Source organism: Triturus cristatus, chromosome 9, assembly GCF_964204655.1.
Source record: "Triturus cristatus chromosome 9, aTriCri1.1, whole genome shotgun sequence".
NCBI lineage: Eukaryota > Metazoa > Chordata > Amphibia > Caudata > Salamandridae > Triturus > Triturus cristatus.
In genome coordinates this window covers 933310554-933335696 of record NC_140592.1, presented here as the reverse complement: position 1 = coordinate 933335696, position 25143 = coordinate 933310554, and the positions used below count along the sequence as shown (strand labels likewise).

Sequence of the window (25143 nt, the reverse complement as noted above, 5' to 3'; positions counted from 1 at the left end):
GGAGTAGTCAAAATCATTCGTGGGACAGAAAGAAAGTCCCAATTCCAACAGTGTCTGTTCATCATGAGTGAGGGTGTGGGAAGATAGCTAAATGACCGTTAAAGTTGGCTTACCCATCATTTGTTTCTCTTGCTCTGCCGAATTCCTCTCCCACTCGGCTTCTCTGTTGTTCCTTCCTTCTCCGCCCCTCCTTGTTTTCTTTTTCCGCTGTTTCCTTCTTTTTCTTTTGGTGGTTTCTGTCTGGGCCCCTGGTTCTGTCGTAAAAAAACGATATTTCTCGACTGTTTTAAAAGGAATCTGGCCAGCTCCTGAGGCTGATTGTCTATCATCCAAATCAGAGACGTCCGAACTGGAATTCGATGTGGCTGTCTCCTGCTGTCTCAGGGCATACATGCGTCTGAACTCTTTCCTGGCCACATTGAATCTCCTGCCAAAAGTTAGTATGCGTCCTGATGCATAGTCTATCTTACCACTTGTGAATTTCCACTTTTCTTAGACTTAATTTGGTCCTCGTACTTCGACAGTCTCCCTTCCATTTCTTTCAGAAAGTTCTGTACTTCCTCCTGCTGGGGATGTTTGTCCAAAGTCTCTTTCAGGGTTTTGATCTCCCCTGTCACTTGTTATAACTTCATTGCCGCATACTTGGAAAGTAGGCCAAGTATTTGCTTACAAGTTGATGCCATGAGTGATGACCATCCCTCCAGTAACTTGGGGTGTGTATCTTGATATGTTGGTGTGACTAGTATACTCAATCCTCTGGGCACCCTTCCTACTTCAATGTAGTTGTCGAGCGAGATAACCTCCCAACTAAGATGTATTTATTTCTTGCACAGTTTCTCATATGACACCAATAACTGCTTCAAAGTCCTGTTTCCATTGTAATTGCCCTCTCTCTCTGTCATGGTGTTGGAGAGATTTGGGTCTTCTTCCTCATTGAATAAGTTCCTTGCGACCGCTAGTCGCTTACGAATTGCCTCACACATCGTGTTGATGTTCCCTGTTTGTTCAGTGCTGGTGTTAAAGAAACAAATGAACGTGCTGTGATCTCCGTTGAGCACCTCGGGGATACTGTTGCAATGTTTTAGAAAGCCCCCTTGCCGTAATGCCGGTACATCGGAACCAGGACGAGGAAACCTGCCGCCCTCAGCGTGTCGAGAGATGCCTGCTCTACACTGTAAGCGGAACCTATGCCAAAGCCTGTTTGTAACAAATAACAAATAAGGGCAGGCGTGTTTCCCGGCAAAGTTTTCAGCCGCTGCACGTGTATATATATACAAACCTGAAACGCGTATGGCATGCTTGGCACAATGTAAGCTGGAACAACGAAGCTGTATGCCTCGCAGTCCTACAATAAAGTGGTTATTTTTACGCTGTGTGTGGCGCCTTCAAGCTCGTGAGCACCTTCATTTGGAATATGTAGCGGCCTGCTCTGGCCACGAGGGTGCCCCACCGCTGACAGTGCGGGTCCAGCGCCTGTGATGTTAAGGCGCAGTTAGAACAGCGTGCCGAGTTGTATGGACATAAAACAAGTAAGACAACAACTTGGTGAGTTTGCGGCTACCCACTGTGGTTTTATATTTTGAAACTGGGGAGATAATATTCCAGCACCCATTTGGGATCTAAACAACAAGTGAACCCAAAAAACCAGAATGCACTCGGTGTATACGCCCACTAAGGCGGGACTTAAAAGCTCATCACGAGTGCGATGCTATTCTTCGCTGCCTGTTTCCCCCGCAAGCCAAGCCAGTGACCAAGGGTACAAACCTGAAACGCGTATGGCATGATTGGCACAATGTAGGCTGGAACAACGAAGCTGTCTGCCTTGCAGTCCTACAATAAAGTGGATATTTTTATACTGTGTGTGGCACCTTCATGCTAGTGAGCACCTTCATTTGGAATATATAGCGGCCTGCTCTGGCCACGAGTGCGCCCCGCCGCTGACAGTGCGGGTCCAGCGCCTGTGATGTTAAGGCGCAGTTGGAACAGCGTGCCAAGTTTTATGGATATAAAACAAGTAAGACTACAACTTGGTGAGTTTGCGGCAAACCACTGTGGTTTTATATTTTGAAACTGGGGAGACAATATTCCAGCACCCATTTGGGATTAAAACAACAAGTGAACCCAAAAAAACAGAATGCACTCAGTGTATACGCCCACTAAGGCGGGACTTAAAAGCTCATCGCGAGTGCAATGCTATTCTTCGCTGCCTATTTCCCCGCAAGCCAAGCCAGTGACCAAGGGTACAAACCTGAAGCGCGTATGGCATGATTGCCACCATGTAAGCTGGAACAACGAAGCTGTATGCCTTGCAGTCCTACAATAAAGTGGATATTTTTACGCTGTGTGTGTCGCCTTCAAGCTCGTGAGCAACTTCATTTGATATATTTTTTTAACAGCTTTTAGAGAGAAGCCTACTGTCAAATAAATTTTTAACTTGTAAATCAGAGTTTTGCCGTGTATGTGCTGGAGTGCTCTTGTGGACTGTGGTATGTGGGAAGCACAAAACTGCAGGTCCACAACAGAATACTCCAGCACATACGGGCCATCACCAACAATGATATTAATTATTCGGTGGCCCGCCACTTTGAGGAGGTCCATTCTAGTAGATTGGACCACTTAAAGTACTATGCAAATGACAGTGTGCTCCCCCCAAGGAGAGGAGGCATCAGGGAAATCATGCTTCAGCGACTGGAAACAAAATACATTTTAGAAATGGACAGTAAGAGCCCACATGGCCTCAATACGACGGAGGACCTTCATACCTGGCTTTAGAAACAGTATAGTTAGTTGTAAGATATATGACGAATGAATTGTTTAGTATCTCGTCTGTTAATCATTATGATTTTTAACAAACTGCACCTCAAATTCCCCTCAGATTCGTTTTTCCTTTTTAAAGTGTAGTTGGAAAACATGGGCTCATGTTAAAAACTCACTTTTTTCAGACAAATCAGTAACCAGCATAACACTAGGGAGGTGGTAATTGCACTAAGCACTTTTTTTAATTACATCTTGCATATACATAATATTCATCTAATGAATGAAATCATTAGTTTTTAGTGAAAGGGAAATGTTTACATATAATAGCGTATTTTGCACATCAATAATGAAGTCATGAACTGTTGAAAGCATCTCATGTTTTTAAGAAAATATGTATTTGTATTATTTATGTGTGTATATATATTTTTTTTTCAGCAACTTTTTATTTATTTTTATAAAGTGAATGATGGTTTGTTTATTCTTATTCATGATTATTAGGCATTACGCGCGTATGTTAATAAGCAATATGTGTTAACAACGCATAGGGCTATTCTAACATCAACTAGACAACATGCTGCATTCATGCAAAGTATTAAATTGCTTACATTAATGATTCATTCAGAAAAAACATAGATGATAAATGTGGAAAGCAGATGTAGAAAAGGAACAAGTAGTCTGTTTTCTAATTTCACTAAGAAAAAAAGTAAAATAAAAAGAAAAAAATGCACTTGTCACTTTAAAAATGGGGAGAAATGACGTGGTATGTCATGTGATCACGAACCCTTGGCGGTTCGATACGCGTCATGGAGGCTATACACTGAAAATAAATTCAATTGCACAGATAAATTGTAGTTCGTGCCTTTTTCGTTCTGAAGATTGGAACCTGGTGGAAAAGGGAATACGGAGATATATATATATATATATAAATATATATATATATATATATATATATATATATATATATATATATATATATATATATATATATTACCTACTGGCGGTCGCCAGTAGGTAGTTATAGTTAGGAGCACGTTTCCATAGGAAATCCGCAACATTCTATTTTGAATAACTTTTGCGCCGGTTGACGAATCCTCGCGAATTTTTCAAAATAGGTGGGGCGCTACGCTCCGCTCCTACCCTGAAAGTCTCGGGGGGATTCGTCAAGCGGGGGCTGAGATAAAAGGGGGGTCCCAAAACGCGTTTTCCCCATGCATTTTTCCATAGGACCTTTAGACAGGGCTACAGCCCGAACGGCTGAACAGAATTACTAGAAATTTGGCAGAGAGGTAGTCCTCAGGTCAAGGAAGTGCCTTTTGTAGGTTTGGTGTAAATCTGTTCAGTAGATTCTGAGAAAATAGCCTTTAAATCAATATATATATCTGAGCCAGCTTACGGTGCGCTTACGGTACGCTTACCGTACGCGTACGGTGGCGTGCGCGAGCGCAATTCTGATTGGCTCTTAGATCTTAGTAAACATTCGAATCGGCCGAAACCAGGAAGCTGCGGCCGCCATTTTCTCTCTCGCACTGAGAGTGATTTTTAAAATTTAAAGCCCAAAAACATGTAAAGGGGCTGTTTAGACAGCTCCCACACACATAGGCCTGTTGAGGGAGTCCCCAAAGATCCTCCAAGGCCAAAAACGGAATTTTTATTTTTTCGGTAATTTCGCCGATTACGCTTACCGTACGCGTACGGTAAAAAATAATTTAAAAAAAAAACATCATCCACACTCTCTGCACCCCGTGTGCAATTGGTGGCCGAAGGCCACCAATTTTGCATGGCTTATCACAGCTGAAAAAAACTAAAATTTAAAAAAAATAAAAAAAAATAAAAAAATTATCCACACTCTCTCCACCCCGTGTGCAAATGGTGCCCGACGGGCACCATTTGTGCATGGCTTATAAAATATTCGAAAAATTAAAATATTACCTTTCAAAACGAAGTGCATCATATGTCCTCCATGTGCGCACGGTGCGCGAAGCGCATCGTGCGTACATGGCCCATCTAGCGTAACGTGGGCACGCGGTGCGCGTAGCGCACCGCGTGCCCACCGTGCGTGCATGGCACTAACTGCGTAAAGTGGGCGCGCGGTGCGCGAAGCAGAACGAACAGAACGAACTGCGTTAAGTGGGCGCGCACGCCACGAATGGCGTAAAGTAACTTAGCATTTAAAAAACCGTACAAATTCACTGAAAAAACCATAGGTTTCACACACGTTATAGTTAGGAATTAGCATTTAAAAAACCTTGCAAATTCACTGAAAAAACCATAGGTTTCACACATGTTATAGTTAGCGGACATTTTACTGATAAAAACCCAATGAAATTCCCCCGTTATAGTTACTGCAGGCAACTATAACTCACGCGACCGCAATCTTCTGCTGATGACATATGTGTTTTTATGAAAAAAAAATATTTGTAATATATGTATAGCTAAAAATGTATGGAAGAAGACATGGGCAAATAAGTGTCTAAATACAGTATTAGCATCAGCAGAGGATTGCGGTCGTGTGAGTTATAGTTGCCTGCAGTAACTATAACGGGGGAATTTCATTGGTTTTTTATCAGTAAAATTTCCGCTAACTATAACATGTGTGAAACCTATGGTTTTTTCAGTGAATATATATATGTATGTATATATATATTCACTGAATAAACCATAGGTCTCATGCACGTTATAGTTAGGAATTGGCATTTAAAAAACCTTAGAAATTCACTGAAAAAAACATTGGTTTCAGGGGCATTATAGTTAGCTGGACATTTCCCTCGTACAAAACCCTAGAAATTCCCCCGTTATAGTTAGTTCAGCTAACTATAACTCGCGCCCCCGCAATGCACTGCTGATGATATCACATATTACATCACTCATGACATGGTCAGTGACATCACTGATGACATCTCAAATGACATCACTGATGACATCATCCAGTGTTTGTGTGTTTCTATAAACTTTAAATATGTTTATTATATATAGGGAAAGGCATATTAAAGAATGAGTGAGTGTATAAGTGTGTGAATGGATGATTTTGTAGGTGCATGACTGACTGTATAAGTGAGTTATTAAATGCATCTTACTGAATGCATGAGTTAATGACTAAACTGTGTGAATGACTGTATGCGTCTGTCTGTTGGTGTGTAAGCGGATGCATGGTTTTGTGAATAGGTACATGAATGTCTATATAAGTTATTGATTGGTTGTCTGAGTGTCTGAGTATCTGTATGGGTACCTGAGTGTTTGTGTGGGTGGGATGTGTGTGACTCTGTGCATAGATGTCAGTGGGTGGTTCACTGGGTGCATGGTTTCAACACTGGGTCTGTAATGGACTGTATGCGTGGGTGAATATCTGTATGGTTGTGTTAGTGTGTGAATATATATTTCATTAGTACATGTGTAATTTACTACATATGTGAACGGCAGTATATATGTATGTTGGAGTACAGAAATAACTATAACTGAGAGTGTGTGAGTGGCTGTATGGATGAGTGTATGCTTGTATCATTGATTGTATAAGACCATAAGAATGTGCTAGTATTTGTATGACTAATTGAGCTTGTGTGTGTATAATTGTATAGGTGAGTAAATGGCAGTGTGATTAATTACTTGCATGACTGAGTATGTGTGTGAGTAACTCTATGGATGAGTATCGGTGTGGGAGTGTCTATATAGGTGTATGAGTGCATATGATAGTCCTGTACTGAGTGACCATAAGTATAAGTGACTGTACGAGTCAGTGAGTGGATGGGAGTTTAGACATAAGACTCTGTGATGGGGTATGTACTTATTGGTGTTGGAGTGTCTATGGTTTTGAGAGTGGCAGTATGTAATTTTAGAGCGAGTGTATCAAAGGTTATATTAGGGTGTGACAAGAAGCATCAAATGATCAAATGAATGACATCATCAGTGATGTCATCAGTGATGTCATTTGAGATGTCATCAGTGATGTCATGAGTGATGTCACTGACCATGTCATGAGTGATGTAATATGTGATGTCATCAGCAGTGCATTGCGGGGGCGTGAGTTATAGTTAGCTGAACTAACTATAACGGGGGAATTTCTAGGGTTTTGTATGAGGGAAATGTCCAGCCAACTATAACGCCCCTGAAACCTATGGTTTTTTCAGTGAATTTCTTAGGTTTTTTTACATTCTAATTCCTAACTATAACGTGCATCAAACCTATGGTTTTTTCAGTGAATTTCAAAGGTTTTTTAAATGCTAATTCCTAACTATAACATACCTGAAACCTATGGTTTTTTAAGTGGATTTCAAAGGTTTTTTTAAATGCTAATTCCTATCTATAACTTGTCTCTAAAGCTATGATGTTTAATGATTTTCATAGGATTTCTAACACCCTTATGCATCAAGCCAAAATCCAGTCGGTAAAATACCGATTCGGTAATAGCTCCCGGTATTGCGTTAAAAATACCCAATCCCAATGCATCAACCCAAAACCCGAGCAAATAACGAATCGCTAAATAAATAACCTCGAACATACCGAATCGCTAATACCCAAAATGCTAATTTACCGAATCGCTAAATACCGAATTCGCAATTACCGAAATCACTATTAGCTCCCGGAAATTGCCAATAGCAAATAACGAATCGCACCCCAATGCAACAAAACTCGCTAATACCGAAAATCCCAAAAATCGCTATTTTGCCAGAGCTAAATAAGGGGAATCAAAACCTGGAGGTAAAGTCACAAAAAAAAAAAAAAAAAAAATCCTACATGTGCAAATGATTGAGGCAATCACTAAACCCTTAAATCTGGCCCAGGAGACCCTGTTGGCTCCCCCAAAATGGCTGCCCTCTACGTGCTTGCAAGGAGGATGCGGATCAATGCAGCAGGACAGCGCAGGAGAAGGGTACAGGAGAGAGTGTTCAGACTGCGCATAACCCTGCTCGGCCAGAATGAGTACGAGGTGTACCAGAAATATCGCCTCAATCGCGCTATGATCATGCGCCTGATTGCAGACCTGGAACCATTACTGCAGCACCAGACCCACCGGACAAATGCAATCCCTGCGCACGTTCAGGTACTATGCAGCCTGCACCTACTGGCCTCAGGGAGTTTCCAGGGGGTAATTGCGGTTGCCGGAGGTGTTTCGCAAAGCGCACTGTCACGCTTCTTCCAAAAATTCCTAGATGCCATGCTGACAATGCTCCACAGACACATCAGCTTCCCCACAACCCCACAGCAGTTGGACCGCACCAAACAGGCATTCTACCAGGTGGCACAATTTCCACATGTGATTGGATGCATCGACTGCACGCATATCCCCATATGCCCTCCGTCAGCAAATGAGTACCTTTTCAGGAACCGCAAGTCATACCACTCGATCAACGTGCAGGTTGTGTGCGATGCCAACAACATCATAACGGACCTAGTGGCACAATTCCCAGGGAGCACACACGACTCATACATCTTCCGCAACAGTGGAATGCACAGGCGACTACTCAATGGCGAATTTGGAGAGGGACTCCTGTTAGGTAAGTAGAACTACGCTTCCCCACACCAACACCACACATGTATGTACATCACCAATGCTAAGTCTATGCTTCTATCTTCTAGGTGACAGTGCTTACGCCCTGCGGGAATACATACTAACCCCATACCTAAATCCAGCAACCCCGCAGGAACATCGCTACAACGCTGCACACATCAGCACGAGGAATGTGATAGAGCGGACTTTTGGGATTCTCAAGAGCCGCTTCCGTATCCTCCACAAGACTGGCGGCGCAATGCTATACCAACCAGACACATGCTGTCGAATAATTGCTGTATGTGCAATGCTGCACAACATTGCCACCAGAAGGGGGATACCCATGGAGGTGGACAGGGATGACGACCCCCAGGCTGACCAACCACCCGCCCAACGACGACCGGCACACATCCCAAACACTGCAGAGGGCCATAGGAGGCGGACAGACATAACGCAAAATCATTTTTGACCCTGGGTAAAATGAGACATTACAAGTTGGTGTTGGGTGCAACTGTTTAATGCACAGCAGCACTGAGGATTGTGCAACAGAACTAGCATTGTGAATCATGCTCCGATTGCATAAATGTAAATAAAAGGTTCCTTAAAGTCAGGCCTGTGCAAACAGGATAATTGGATGGCCATGGTTGCTCCACCATGGACCTGCAGCATGTCCAATTTTCTAGTGCCGCTTGCCACGTACACCAAGCCTCCGCTCAGGTGCATCCATACCCTCACCACGGCCTGTCCCCGTGGAGGCACGCGAACTTCGGCGCCTGGTGGTGGCCTCTGCCAGTGACACGCTGCTGACACTGGAGGCAGCCTCACTGGTGTCATCCCCTCCCAATGCTGCAGCACTGCATGTGCTGCTCTGAAGTTGTTCCACAGCAGTGGTGATGTGTCTCAGTGACTTGGCAACATCACCGCAGAAGTGCCCAAGGTCCACCTGCAGGGAGACTGTGCGGCGTGCCAACACAGCGGTGCAGTTGCTGTGCCGTTGTATGGCCTTGGTAGCGGCGGCAGAACGCAACATTAGCTGCCGGTTACTCCTCCTCTGGGACTCATGGCCCTCCCTGATGGCACGGGTGAGCTCACGTACCTCCTCCCTGAGCTGAGCATTGCCATCAGTAACCGCAGTGGTCTGGTCCCTGACCGCCGTGCCCATGTCCCTGACCGCGGAGCCCATGTCGGTGACTGCTGCAGTCATGGCGCGCATCTCCCTCGCTAGGCGCACGATGTTGCAGCTGATGCTAGCCACATGTCTTCCCTGCAGGTTCTGTGTGCGCAGCATCCTCTCCTCAATTGCAGAGGTTGTTGGGACATCCTGGTCAGCTGAGGAGACGGAACTGCGACGGGCCCTGTGACGCCGTGCGTGTCTTGAGCCTCCATGTGGTGCAGCAGGTGGTGTGGATGTGCGCTGCGTGGGTGCCAATTGCGGGGGGGGGTTGCCATCTCCTGCAAGGGCGCAACTTGGTGCCTGTGCCTCTGCGGTATTGTGGCTGCACTGGCTGCAGGCTGGCTTGCTGGTGCCGTTGCTTGTGGCGCAGGTGGTGGTGCCTTGGCTTGTGGCGCAGGTGCCTTGGCTTGTGGCACTGGTGCTGGTGCCGATGATTGTGGCGCTGGTGGAGGTGGTGCTGGTGGGGTGGCAGGTGTTGGCGGTGCGTGCGCATCCTGCACAGTCTCCTGGTCTGATTCCACGGGTGTCTCAGATATGATCAGCTGGTCGCTGTCGTCAGAGTCCCCAGGTGATGCATCTGTGTGTGAAACAGTGCATGATTAGTGGGATGCTTACACCTACATAGTGTTGTACCCATCAATGTCCCTCTGTGGTCCAACAAATGAACAGTCTACAGCCATGTACAAAATATGTGTTGTGTGAGGATTTACGCCTGTGCCTGCACTCTGGGCTGACTAGACTACAACTCCCAAGATGCAGTAGTGTCATGTGTGGAACTGTCTGTGCCAGAGCTGCAGACACAGTGAGATTGGGCTGGGGGCATGGGTATGGATTTACGCTATGCTGGGTGTGGCACAGGCATGCATCTTACCTTGGGCACTTGTGGCTGCGCCGGACGTGTCCATCTGGATCACCCCCACGACGGCTTCCCGCTCTATCGTCCCTTCCACAAGGTCCTCCAGGGCTGTGTTGGATGGTGCAGTGCTTGTTCCGCCTCCAGTCCTTCTTGCCTCCCGGAGCCTCTCAGCAATCCTCTCTTTTGCGCGCTTCCGGAGGTCATACCACCGTTTTTTGAGATCGTCGATGCTGCGGCTAGTGACGCCAACCGCATTGATCCTCTCACGGATGCGCTGCCAGATGCGCCGCTTCTCGGTCTCAGGCACCTTGAGGGACAGCTTGCCAAAGAGGCGGTCGTGTTTGCTGGACACTCCCTCGATGAGGTACTCCAGCTCCCTGTCTGAAAACTTCTTCTTGCGCTTGCGTGCAGATTCAGCGCTGGATGGCACTTCCTGCGACATGATGGATGTGTGCTGTGACTGGCAGAATCTGTGTGGCCTCACTCTGCACAGCCTGTCCTTCTTTCCAGCTCCTGTCTGCTCCTCTGTCGAGGCTATGTGGGTGGGGCAGCAGTATTTCCTGGTTGGTGATGTCATCAGCCTGTTCCCGGAGCGACGCGGCAATTTGCGATTTCGCTATTACCGATTCGGTAATTGCTAATTCGGTATTACCGAACTCGCTATTAGCCAAATCGGTATTACCGAACTCGCTATTTGCTAGTGGGGCCGTTTGCGTGCCCCGCTATTAAGGAATCGGTAAATTTAGCGATTTTTAAGGAATCGCTAAATTTTACCGAATCTGTTGATGCATGCCAATTACCGATTCCTTAATGGCGATTCCTTATTTTTCGCTATTAAGGAATCGGTATTACTTTGGTTGATGCATATGCCCCTAAATCTTTATATTTCAGTGTGTCAATTCCTTTGTTTTTTATATTGTTGTTTCACCATTTTTTAAACTTTTTTTCAATTAATTCTTGTAAAAATTAAAAAATATTATTTGTTTTTAATGATTTAAAAAAAAAATTGTAAATTTTTTAAAACTATTTTTTATATATATTTTTTAAACGATATTTTTAATACTTGGTTATTTTTTTTTTTACAGTTTTTTTTTGGATTCGCGCACCTTTCTCAATCCCTGCGTGGAACATAGTCGCCATTTTATGATTGTAGTGTAGGATCCGCGTACGGTATGCGTTGGGTACGTATTTTCGGGCACGATTGCTATACGACCGGTACACGACTCCAAGCCCATACGTTACACGTACGAAGCACGTTACGCGACGCTCGCGCGCTTCTGCGAAACGTCATGTGCGTGTTTTTTTTTCCTTAAAGTCGTGCACCCAATGCGCTAGGAACCGCGCACCCTACGCGAGAGAAATCGTACACCCAATGCGTTAGGATGCGCGACTCCTAATTTTACCGTAAAAAAAAAATGGCCCCATCACTAATTTTTACTAACCCCGGGGCTTATAAAAACATGTTGGGGACCGTGGGGGCAGCCCCAAGGCCCCCACGGGCCCAGCCGGCTCCCCGCATCCTTCGGGAGCCAGCATTGCTTTTCCACATGGGGAGCTGCTGAAATGCAGCTCCCCGTGTGGAAAAGCAATATGTTTGGATTTTGAAAGAGAGAGCAGGTTTCCCTGCTCCTCTTTCAAAATCCAAACGGTGTTTGCTATGGGAGGGCGGGAGACTTCCGCCCTCTCATAGCAAACAACAGTGTCCTGGGGGTGGGCACCCCAGGACACTGTAGGAGCTGGCCCTGGGGGGTGGTGGTCCCCAGGGCCCTTGAGGGCTCCAGGAGGGGGGCCACGCAGCCCCCCTCCCTCAATAAATAAAGCCCCGGAGGGTAGCGGTCCCCGGGGCTGGGGGGGCCCCCCCTGGGTCCCCCTTTTAATTTTTATATGCATTTTGCACCCGGGATTTGGCACCCCAGGGGCTAATTATTGAGGAAGCGCGAAAGCCCGCGCTTCGTTTTTGTTTTTTTTTACGGCTGGATCCGCGCACCCTGCGCGCATTTTGCCGTTTTAAAAAAAAAAAGGGGGCCCTGGGGGGTGCTTCTGGGATGCCCTAAGCAACACTAGAGGGTCAGAGTATTTCTACCCGGCCCCCTTTACATCTTTCACACACTTATTTCCCTTACTTCCTCAGCCTTGCTTCTACCGAGGCACAAAATGGCTGCCAACAGTTCCTGGTTTCAAATGTTGACAGACACTTGACAGCCAATTAGCATTCAGCGCGTGATCGGGAGGGTGCGCGCACGGTTCGCAGAGGGTGCGCTCAGGGTGCCCATAGGGTGCGCGGATCCTCCGAGGCCATAGATATATTGTACTTTTAACTCTAATTTTCTCAGGAACTACTGAATGGATTTACACCATTTAAGCAAAAGGCATGCGTCTGAACTGAGGACTACCTCTTTGCCAAATTTGGTGTCATTCCGTTCAGCAGTTCGGGCTACAGCTGCGTCAAAATGTCCTATGGAAAATTGCATGGGTAAAACGCGTTTTGGGACCCCCCTTTTTTCTCGGCCCCCGCTTGACGAATCACCCCGAAAATTTTAGGATAGGAGCGGACCGGAGCTGGCTAAAAGTTTGAAAAATTTTGCGAAGATTCATCAACCGACGCCAGACTTATTGGGAATAGAATGTTGCGGATTTCCTATGGAAAATAGGTCCTAAATATAAGGCACCAACTCCGTGAATAATTCTGGCACAGAAGGCGATTTATTCAAACAAGGTCAGACGCGTTTCGGCGGCAGGACCGCCTTGTTCACTGCATAAACAGTTCTGTGAGTGTCAAATTTAAATACACAACCACCATTATCCCTTGGTTACCATGGCAACCAGAACTTTTCATAGACTTAGCTCTTCAGCGACTATGATACATGACCGTGCATAAATTAAAACACAGTGATGGAAAAAAAATATATAAACACAAACAACATAATAGTATATAAGACATTTGTGTTCCCCTAACATTACAGATCGAGTTAAAGTAATCACTCATGTTAAATTAACAGGAGATATGTCTATTCTATCTATGTCCTTGCCTCTCAAGTGGACGTAACATTGTGTGTGATGTAAAGAAAATACCGATCATGGACATAGAAGTGACACAGGTGGTTCATGTGCAGCCCCCCTTCCCTCTATTTATATAATTATTTAATTATCCATCATTACGGCTACGCATATACTCGGAAAACTAAAAATAACAAATGTTACATCAGGTAGAGATGTGCGCATATTGGATTTGAAGGTGGGATGGAGGGGGAAGGCATTTACATATCGCAGGGACTGCCCTGCGCAAGTGGGCTTGCGGTACCATTTGGATGTCTATAATCGGGAAGCAAAAAATAACCTATCTCAAAACTGGACCCAACTGGGCTTTCGAGTGTATCGTAGTGTAAAAGGAAATACTAGTATGAAGTTAAAAAAAATAATAATAATAAAGAAGGGGATTTGGGATAATGATGCAATAAAAAATCTGTAACAAGTGTAAGAACTTTTATGCTCTGAGGAATAGATAGCAGAGGAGAGGCGTGAGTCCCTGGCTAAGGGGTTACAGGTGAACATTCAGCGCTTCATCAGCATTCATCCCTTGCGGGATTTTGGAGTTGAGGAGAATTATAAATCTCGATTCCAATCTCCGTAATGCCAGTTGTCGGTTACCTCCCCTTGGATTTTTTGGGACATTGTCAATGACAAAGTAGGAGTGGTCCTGGGACTTACCTCCCATGGCACAAATTAATGTGGCGTGCCAATGGGTATGTCTGGTCATCATTCTCAATTGCCCTTAGATGCTGTAGGATGCGAATGTGAACCTGATGAATAGTACTGCCTACATAGATCTTAGGGCACGTGCATTGCAAAATGTATACAGCAAAGTCGGTTTTGCAATTATAGCTACCACTAATTAAGTACGGTGTTTGTCTGAAAGGCATGATGACAGATTTCATGTTGGTACCATGCCTACAGGCCTTGCATCTACTGCACTTGGTAAAGCCTTTGGGTGACTGTAACCAATTCTGGCTTTTTACTACTGAAGGTGAGTTGCATACCAGTTCCTGGCGCATAGACTTTGCTCTTCTAAAGATGATAGCTGGAACTTTGGGGCAGGTGGGTCCCAATACCGGATCACTACGAACATTGTTCCAATGTCTGTAGAATATTTTTCTTACTGTGGTGTGGTATGCGTTGAACCCTGTGATGAGTCTGGGTGTACCTGCTTCATTACTTTTAGTTTGTTCTTTGTCTTTAAACAAGAGGTCTTCTCTTGTTTTAAGCTCACTTCTATTTTTAGCTTTGTCTAGGGTTTCAGTTTTCTACCCTCTCCACTGTAGTCTGCCAAAGAGCTCTTTTGTGGATTTCCTTAGACCCTCCTCTACAGTTACGTCTCATTCGGAGACACTCTGCGTAGGGGATACCTTCCTTGACACTATTATGGTGGAAACTGTGAGCGTGTAGTATTGCATTCCCTGCTGTGTTTTTTCTGTATGTTCTGGTCTGTACACAACTATTTTCTATATACATTTCTTTATCTAGAAACTGAATACTGGTTTTGCTGGTGTTACTAGTGAATGACTGGTTTAGATTGTTGTTGTGAAGTTATTTGGCAAATTTTTCGGCACTGTCCATAGTTCCATGCCATAGGATAAATATATCATCTATGTATATATATATTCACTGAAAAAACCATAGGTTTCACACATGTTATAGTTAGCGGAAATTTTACTGATAAAAAACCAATGAAATTCCCCCGTTATAGTTAGTGCAGGCAACTATAACTCACGCGACCGCAATCTTCTGCTGATGACATATGTGTCTTTATGAAAAAAAAATATTTGTAATATATGTATAGCTAAAAATGTATGGAAGAAGACATGGGCAAATAAGTGTCTAAATACAGTATTAGCATCAGCAGAGGATTGCGGTCGCGTGAGTTATAGTTGCCTGCACTAACTATAACGGGGGAATTTCATTGGTTTTTTTATCAGTAAAATTTCCGCTAACTATAACATGTGTGAAACCTATGGTTTTTTCAGTGAATATATATATATATATATATATATATATATATATATATATATATATATATATATATATATATATATTACCTACTGGCGGTCGCCAGTAGGTAGTTATAGTTAGGACCCTGTTTCCATAGGAAATCCGCAACATTCTATTTGGAATAACTTTGGCGCCGGTCGACGAATCCTCGCGAAATTTTCAAAATAGGTGGGGCGCTACGCTCCGCTCCTACCCTGAAAGTCTCGGGGGGATTCGTCAAGCAGGGGCCGAGAAAAAAGGGGGGTCCCAAAACGCGTTTTCCCCATGCATTTTTCCATAGGACCTTTAGACACAGCTACAGCCCGAACGGCTGAACAGAATTACTTGAAATTTGGCAGAGAGGTAGCCATAAGGTCAAGGAAGTGCCTTTTGCAGGTCTGGTGTAAATCTGTTCAGTATTTCCTGAGAAAATAGCATTTAAAAGCATATATATATGTGGGCGGAGCCTAACCACACATCTCATCCTGAGATCTGATTGGCTGTCAGCACTTCATCCAAGAAGTGTTGGCAGCCATCTTGGGACCAATATACATGATAGCACCTCATTAAAAAGCATTGCATTTAATAGAAGGTTTTAAGACTTTAGTTACATTATAAATCATTTGTTGATGGTACCATACTCATTTTAGGAATTGTGGTATGTTCTAAGGTGATTTCACCATGTGAAAAAGCCTTCTGCTGGGATATCATGATTGAGAGAAAAATATTTTCTCATGCTTTTACCACAGAGGTTTGGAAGGTGATCTATAGGCTAAACTGAGAGCTTATTTTCTGTAAATTCACATTATCTTTCTCAGTCATGTGAGAATGAAGTCTGACATTCTCAGTAAAACATGTACATCCAACAAGGGCAGAGACTGTCAGTTGATTCCTTTGTGTTCTACTGCAGCTTCCCAGAGTGTTCCAAAGAACTACTAGAGCGCTAACAGTCCTACTTATGATAAAGGTATGGCACACCTGAAGCCATCTTGCTTGGATTAAAGTGGTAACTCTTAAAACATTTAATTTAAAAAGGAACAAAATGAGGGGGTTCATTTTTCCATAAAAAGTATGATTAGTGCTGCAGAAAGAAAAATTAGGGCACATTTTGAGTGACTTCTCAAATCCTCTTCTATTTCATTAAAAAATTCTGACATGCAGACTGAAACATGCACTTTCAATACCAGCAGCAGTTTTCCCTGGTGAGCAGTAGCTTTACTACAGTGATCTAATGAGCAAAAAGAGGGCTAACATTCTGAATTTATGGCAAATGTGTGACACATCTGAATGCCTTCTTGATGGAATCAAAGTAAAAAACTGAAAGTATTTCCTACTGAGGAGACTGCAGTAAATAAGGAAATTAGGAAACTTCATAACAAATAAGTCTCCCAAGATGGCCACCAGAGACAAAAGAGCCCAAATGTAGCCCAAATATCACCCAGATGTAGCCCAAGTATAGCCCAATGACAGAATGTCCCAGAATGTTCTTAAAAACAACTAGAGCGCTTACTGTCTTCATTATGACAAAAGTATGGCACACCTGAAGCCATCTTGATTGGAATAAACTGGTAACACTTAAAACATTTAATTTAAAAAGGAACACAATGAGGAGGTTCATTTTGCCATAGAAATTATGATTAATGCTGAAGAAAGAAAATGAGGGCACATTTTGAGTGACTTCTCAAATCCTCTTCTATTTCATTAAAAAATTCTGACATGCAGACTGAAACATGCACTTTTAATACCAGGAGCAGACTTCCATGGTGCAGTAGTTTTACTACAGTGATCTAATGAGCAACTAGAGTGCTAACATTCAGAATTTATGGCAAATGTGTGACATATCTGAATACCTTCATGATGGAATCAAAGTAAAAAACTGAAAGCATTTCCTACTGAGGAGACTGCAGTACATGAGGAAATTAGGAAACTTCATAACAAATAAATCTCCCAAGATGGCCACCGGAGACAAAAGAGCCCAAATGTAGCCCAAAATCACCCAGATGTAGCCCAAATATAGCCCAATGACAGAAGTGTGCAAAACACTTATTATTTTGTGTTTTTGCAGTGTTATATAGTGCAGACTTGTCAGGTATTGGAGTGCTTTACATGAGCATTGGTTACATCACACAAGAACAAATTCATTTTGGTTGTAGACATGGGGAGACTAAGTGATTTGACCAGAATCACAGAATGTCGAGCTGAAGCAGAAACTGCAACCTGGTTCCCCAGTTGCAAAGTCTGCAGTTCTGGAAGTAACACCACATCCTCTCCCCTAAGTGCAACATTTAATCAAGTGGTCAACTGGATAAAAAAACATAAAGATAACAAATAATTTAAAAGTGCTTTGTCGCTATTTGAAAACTCAGAAAATATGTCCTTATTTTAGTCTTTTAGAGCACTAACCATAATTTTGATGCCAATAAGACCCTCTCATATATGTAATTTCTAAAGGAAATGCTCTAGGTATTACAGTTTTGATTACATCAAGATGATGTCAGGCGTTCCACACTTTTGTAATAAATATAGAATGTTAGCAATCTAGTTGTTCATTAGGATACTGTTGAGAGGCAGAGGCCAGGGGCACGGACTCTGAAAATTGAAGGCAGGTAGGAGGGTGCAAAGGCAACAATTTAACCACACTGAGCAGGCAGGAAGGGCCGTGGAAGCACAACAGACTATGGAGGGCAGTGGAAAGGGGGGCAGGGGCAACAAACCAACAATACAGGACTTGCAAGAGAGGCTGTTGGAGGGAAGATCTATTACGGGTCAAGGAAGCTAGGGGCGGTCCCCAGATCCCCGGGAGCCACCACAGAACTGAGCAGGAGAGTGAGTCAGGGACAAAAGGGGCACCTTAATTTGAGCCGGGGTGCCTAGGAACGCTTGCTCCAAAAATGAAGAAAACAGACATATGAGACATGGAATTGGAGGCAGAATACAATGGCAGTTTAATGAGAAGATGCAACTTCAAAGAAACCGCAGAATAGAGACATAAAGTACAAAATACAGAATCCAGATAATCATACAGCTGTCATAATATTCTCTGTATCTCAATTAATGTACTGACAGAGAGAGAGAGAAAACACATCTATAAATGCATCATGAGAAACAAGTTACACCAAGGAAAATGTTACCTAGGAACACTCACGTTTACTCTTAGAGCAAGCATTCCTGCAATTACAATACAAAATCTTTTAAATGCAAAAGTAAAGAGAACAATGGTTAAACATAACATGAAATTTCATATAGGTAAAATAGAATAAGATACTTCAAGCAAAGCAGAGCAAGACATTTTAAGCAAAGGAAGACAAGAGCTCCCAGCTCTTGGGGAAAACCTGCACTGCCTGTTAACCTACATACAGACGGCGAGGTAGTCCGTCGATATCTGTGGGTGCTCCCTTTTTATATCATTTTGTGGGCTCCTTTGCACGCTACATCTACCTACGTATGCTACCCAAAAGCTTCGTCTGCAGATTTTACCAGACATTTCGTCATTTACCCACTTAATGCTGACAATGATCTGGGTGAAAAGGGCAGTCTCTCAGGCCAATCGCTTATCGTAAGTTCCATAGAGCAAGCAGAAAATAATGGGTATTGTACGGGAATTCAATATATTCATGTATAAAATCTCCTCAGTTCTCCTAACTTGACGCTCTGCGGTTGCCACTTCCTTAAAAGCGGGAAACCTGCCCAGGAAGCAAGTACCAGTCCAGGATGCAGCCTACTGTATGTCGACAGCTTCAGGGGGATGTTGAACTTGGATACCGAGCACGGAGCACTCGGGTAGGGTGGGGGCTACTAGTTTGGATCAGAAGGCCTCGCAGACCTGCCTTCAGACTGCTATACACTAAAATTGCAGAGCTATGGTCAATTTAACAAAGAGGCCTACATATTGAACAGAAGGGCCTACACAGGGGTTTTATGCTGGCTGAGTGGTAAGGATGTCTCAGGATAATTATATAGCAACACAGGACCCGCTGGTCAATTTAATACGGCCTACAAATGCAGCTGGCAGGGCAAGGACAAGGGTCTCATACTTCAGGTGTGGACAGAACGGGCCAGGGGCCTCCTTCAAGGCTGTGGCAATGTAATAGACCATTGTGGGCAGAAGGAAGAGGCAATGGTAGTACAACCATACATGCCAACAGACCCGATTCAGCCAGGAAACGTCCAATGTTTTTAAGCTCAAATGGGCTTTATTTGATCTGTCTCCTGTCTACAATATCCTCTTTTTCAATGTAACTCAAAGGGGAAAATCAATACCCCAGTTTTTTTTCAAAATCTCCCTCTTACCAAGTTCAAAATGTTCGCAAGTATGGTACATTGGATCATGGAAGGAAATGGGATAGGGACATGGACTTGGATAACAGAGGACAGGAGGGACATGGAGAGGTGCACCAAACTGACCCTGCAGGGCAGGCATCAGGGTTTGCAGCAGCACAATACACCACACAGGGCATGCAGGACGGGAGTGCAGCACAACAATCCATAGAAAGCAAGAGGGAGGGGACAGGACCATGCACATGGACAACAGAGAACAGAGGGGCAAGAGGCAATGGTAGCTAGCTGACCATAATGGACAGACAGGAGAGAAAGCTGCAGCATAACAGACCATAAAGGGCAGGAGGGACGGATCAGGGGCATTACAATGGAACAGACAAGCCAGGAGGGAGGGAGTAGGGCTGGGGGCAAGGGGGCAGGGCAGGAGCAGCAAGATAGCCATGGAGGTCAGGCAGGATGGGCACTAGAAGCAAGACACACCATGAAGAGCAACAGTGAGACTGTGATGGCATACACACAGACCATGGAGGGAAGGTGGGAGGGGGTCAGGGGCAGCTAACTGACCACACAGGGAAGGTGGGAGGGGCCATGGCAGCACAGAAGACCATGCATGGCAAGTGGGAGGGTTAGTGGCAGCACAATGGCTATGATGGGCAAGAAGGAGGGTGGAGGGGCATGCACAAAGGACGATGGAGGATAGAAGGGAGGGTCAGGACCTGTGCACAGACAAGAAAGTTCAGGGGAAGGGACCTCACAACAGACCACACGGGGCAGGCAGGAGGAGCAGTTGCAGCACAACAGACCAGGGAGGGCAGAAGGGTGTGGCAGTACAATGGACCATGTAGGACAGGAGGAAGAGGATAGGGGCATGGCATGTGGACAGGCAGGGTGGAGGTGGCAGGGACAGGTTACAGTCATCTGACAATGCTAGGCAGGTGGGAGGGGAGTGGCAGCTCAACAGAACACTCAGAGTAGATAGGAGTGGCAGGTCCATGGGACATGGTGGGCAAAAAGGATGGAGCAGGGGCATGCACAAAGACATCGGAGGGCAGGGGGAAGGAGAATAGGGGCAGCAAGCTAAGCACAGAGTTTAAGCAGGAGGTCAATGATGGGGCATAGAATTGGGCAATGGAGGGCAGGAGGAGTGGACTGGTACATCATACTAAATTGAGGGCAGTGGCAGCACATCAGACCATGCATGGCAGGAGGGAGGAGGCTAGTCCATGGATTCACACAACAGAGGATAGGGAGGAAGGGGATGGGGCAGCAAGCTAACTGTTCAGAGAAGGCGGGTATTAGGAACTTTATTGTTTTTAAAACATTGTGTCTGTGCGAACTACTTAAAATATGAACAAGTATGCAGCATAATCTCACTTTTATTCAGGAAGAAGAGGACGTTTGTGACTGTGACTCCGGGCTCACTTGGCAGAAACACCCCCTGACCCTCCACCCCCTACCGCAAAATGTAATGCCCGTGAAAAGGGTAGGTGAAAATGAAAACTAGATATAGTGTATGGTATAAACTATGCACCAAAAAGTGTGATATAAGATGAACCGGGCGTGAAATATAATATGCAATACATTGTGCGCAATGACAGATTCATTGGAGAGCGCGAGATAGCACAGAAACTAGCGCGTGCTATGCGATATGCGCCTTGGAGTGTAATATGCACAGGGCAGTGTTGTGTAACCTAACTAGTCTCTAAAGTTGTAATATAAAATATGTGCTGAGGAGTGTAACGTTGCATATGCACTGTGACAAAGATATGGATCCCAGATTGTAATATGTATGGCATAGCACTGTGCGTTATAACATAGGCATCGAGAAAGGCACGTTAGATGGGGCAATATAACCCGTGCGAAGACAAGTGTGGCATGACATATTCACGGGGTGGTGTTACAGTGCACATGGGCTAGAGAGTGTCATAGCATATGCACTAGCTAGTGGAATACAACACAGAGGTGTGTGGCACTCGGCAGGCAATGGTGGGTGTAACACAGCATTGGGCTCTGTCAGGAGCACGCTGTGACTCTCAAGTGATGTTCGTCCCCTTTCCAGAGAGTAAAATAAAAAGTATTACACATCCGGCAGTGGATGTGTGTTTTATTAACCGTGAGGGGGGTTTCTTGCATAGTTTTGGTCGAATTTTTGTCGAATCCCCTTTGAATGGCTTGGTGTGCATGTGTATTAAATGTGCCCGTCAATAGCTACCCATGTTTGTATAAATAAACGACAAGGGTGTCTACCAGGATTAGGCACGGTAGGGCATCAGACATGTCAGAGCTTCACTAGTGGTGTAAATACATTCCACTTGGATTCATTGCATGCATAGTCGCCTTTTAATGAATATCACGCAAATCGTCATGGTGATAGGTACGTACGGTTTGTCCAGCATGTCCTAGGTGTGTCTATGAATATATATTTTTTAAAAATAAAAAAAAACAGTGGCCGGCCCTGGGGATTGGGGTCAAAAAAATATAATTAGGAGACTGGCCCTGGGGATGGGGTCATCAGGGCCAATAAATTAGAATAAGAAGGGGAACCAAACAGCCCCCCTTCTTAAAAAACTAAAATAAATAAAAGACTGGCATCGTGCCGGAGGCCATGCCCCCTCCGTGCAGCACTCTGCAAACGCGCCCCCAACAGGCATCTCCAGTATGCGCCAGGGAGCTGCGCTGCAGCCAGGTGTTCTGAGGCCAAACCCCTTTTTACACCTCTCTGCAACGCAGCTCTGTGGCGCTTACTGGAGGTACCTAGTGGTCTAGTTTGACCCTAGGGACCCTTAGGATTCAAGGGGACTTAATCTCTCAACTTAGAACAGCCACAGGGCGCGTTTACACAGTGGTGAAGGGAGGGGACGGGGCCTGAGGTGACGTGTGCAAACACGCACTATGGCACGTTTTAAATTGGGGATATAATTTCCCTTCAATACTGAGGGCCCCTGGGGGCTAACTAGCCCACCAAGTGCTTCCAGTAAGCGCCACTGAGCTGCATTGCAGAGAGGTGGTCCAGGCCGTGCCACTTTTTACACCTCTCTGCAACGCAGCTCTGTGGCACTTACTGGAGGTACCTAGTGGGCTAGTTGGACCCTAGGGACCCTCAGGATTCAAATGAACTTAATCTCCCAACTAAAAATGGACACAGGGCTTGTTTACACAGTGGTGAATGGAGGGGACGGGGCCTGAGTTAACGTGCGCAAAAACGCCCTGTGGCCTGTTTTAAGAGGTAGTTTTAATCCCCATGCCCTATTATATACTAGGGGCTTACAGAGGAGGTCATGCTAATCACAGGGGGACCCCAACGCATAATGTTCCCTAGTGTATGTAGGTGTTTTCACTGTATTCTAAGTGTCTTTTAACATAGCACTGGCTCTAGGACTGGTTAGTCAGACTCAGTTACCACCAGTATCCGTCTGAAAAAGTTGAGGGTACAGGATGATTTTGCAACAAGGCTTCTTTCTGCTCTTCTTTTTGTTCTTTCTGCACGTTATCCTTCTTCCTGCACTTATCTTCGTATTTGAGGACTTCTGTTGCTTCTTTCTGCACTTCTTTTGTTTCTTTCTGTGCATTTTTTCTTCTTTCTTCACATGTCCTATCTCTGTAGGCATAGTTAGAAATTAGCATTTAAAAAACCTTTGAAATTCACAGAAAAAACCATAGGTTTCAGGCACGTTATAGTTAGGAATTAGCATTTAAAAAACCTCAGAAATTCACTGAAAAAACCATAGGTTTCAGGGGTGTTATAGTTAGCTGGACTTTTCACTTGTACAAAACCATTGAAATTCCCCCGTTATAGTTAGTTCAGCTAACTATAACTCGCGCGCCCGCAATGCACTGCTGATGACGTCACATATTACATCACTCATGACATGGTCAGTGACATCACTCATGACATCACTGATGACATCTCAAATGACATCACTGATGACATCACTGATGACATCATCCTTGTGATAGAGTGGCAGACCTCCTCTCACCCTAATATAACCTTTGATACACACATTCAAAAATAGAGACTAAAATTTTCAAAACAATGGACATACCAATACCAGTTACAACAACCTCTTCAGTAATTCTAAGATCCACATACACATCCACTCATTCACCAACAGTCCTATACAGTCACTCATACATGTACTCACTCATCATATGTACTCATACACCTATACATCCTGTTACACAATGCCACTCATCCATAGAGTTACTCACACACATAGTCACTCATGCTAATAAAGAATCAAACATACATTTACTTGCATATACAGTTATACACACACCACCATACTTACTTCTACGGAAACTTACACATACTTAGTCTTTTAAACAATCACTTATAGAAACACATACTTATTCATACAGGAACTCTTTCAATCTCTCACTCTCACATATACTCACATATATACACCAATAGTCACATATACTAGTTTAAAACATATGTAGTTACTCATAAAGACACTATTGAGACAGTCATTCACTCACTAACACACCCATACACACACTCATCCACCCATACAGTCCTGCACACATGCTGTGTTCAACCCATACAAACAGTGAGTCACTCATTCATGCACCTATGCACTACGTAATACCCCCCACTGAACCATGCAGACACTCAGACTGATACTCAAAAAACCAACTAATAACCTATATAGACACCCATGTAGCTACTCACCAACCCATGCAGCCACTTATACACAAAGTGAGAGACTGATACAGATATTTACATATTTAAACATTACTCACTAAGCCATGTATTCACTATGATACACTTAATCAGTCAGTTACAAAATCAATTTTTCAAAAACAAATCATCCATTTAGACACTTATATACCCATTTATTCTTCCATCGACCTTGAGATATACATATATAAAACATATTTAATTTTCAGAAAAACACACATTCACTGGATGATGTCATCAGTGATGTAATCAGTGATGTCATTTGAGATGTCATCAGTGATGTCATGAGTGATGTCACTGACCATGTCATGAGTGATGTAATATGTGACGTCATCAGCAGTGCATTGCGGGCGCGCGAGTTATAGTTAGCTGAACTAACTATAACGGGGGAATTTCAATGGTTTTGTACAAGTGAAAAGTCCAGCTAACTATAACACCCCTGAAACCTATGGTTTTTTCAGTGAATATATATATATATATATATATATATATATATATATATATATATATATATATATATATATATATATATTCACTTAAAAAAGCATAGGTTTCACACATGTTATAGTTAGCTGGACATTTCACTCGTAAAAAAAACAATGAAATTCCCCCGTTATAGTTAGTGCAGGCAACTATAACTCACTTGACCGCAATCCTCTGCTGATGACGTCAGATATTACATTACTGTATTTAGACACTTATTTACCCATGTCTTCTTCCATTAATCTTTAGCTATACATATATTACAAATATTTATTTTTCAGAAAGACACATATGTCATCAGTGATGTAATATCTGACGTCATCAGCAGAGGATTGCGGTCGCGTGAGTTATAGTTGCCTGCACTAACTATAACGGGGGAATTTCATTGGTTTTTTTACGAGTGAAAT

The 25143-nt window shown here is 44.0% G+C and overlaps 1 protein-coding gene across 4 annotated transcripts in view; it reads left to right on the top strand.

Annotated features, from left to right (window-relative positions):
• RIN3 (Ras and Rab interactor 3) overlaps window positions 1-25143 on the top strand; it is a 477167-nt gene that overhangs the window by 242266 nt on the left and 209758 nt on the right. For 2 of the 4 annotated variants that reach the window (XM_085626503.1, XM_085626501.1), the window contains exon 3: window positions 20957-21055. The exons of the other annotated variants lie outside the window; for them this stretch is intronic. In XM_085626503.1, the coding sequence (XP_085482629.1) occupies window positions 20957-21055 (99 nt within the window). The remainder of the gene's footprint in view (window positions 1-20956; window positions 21056-25143) is intronic. 4 annotated transcript variants of the gene reach the window in all.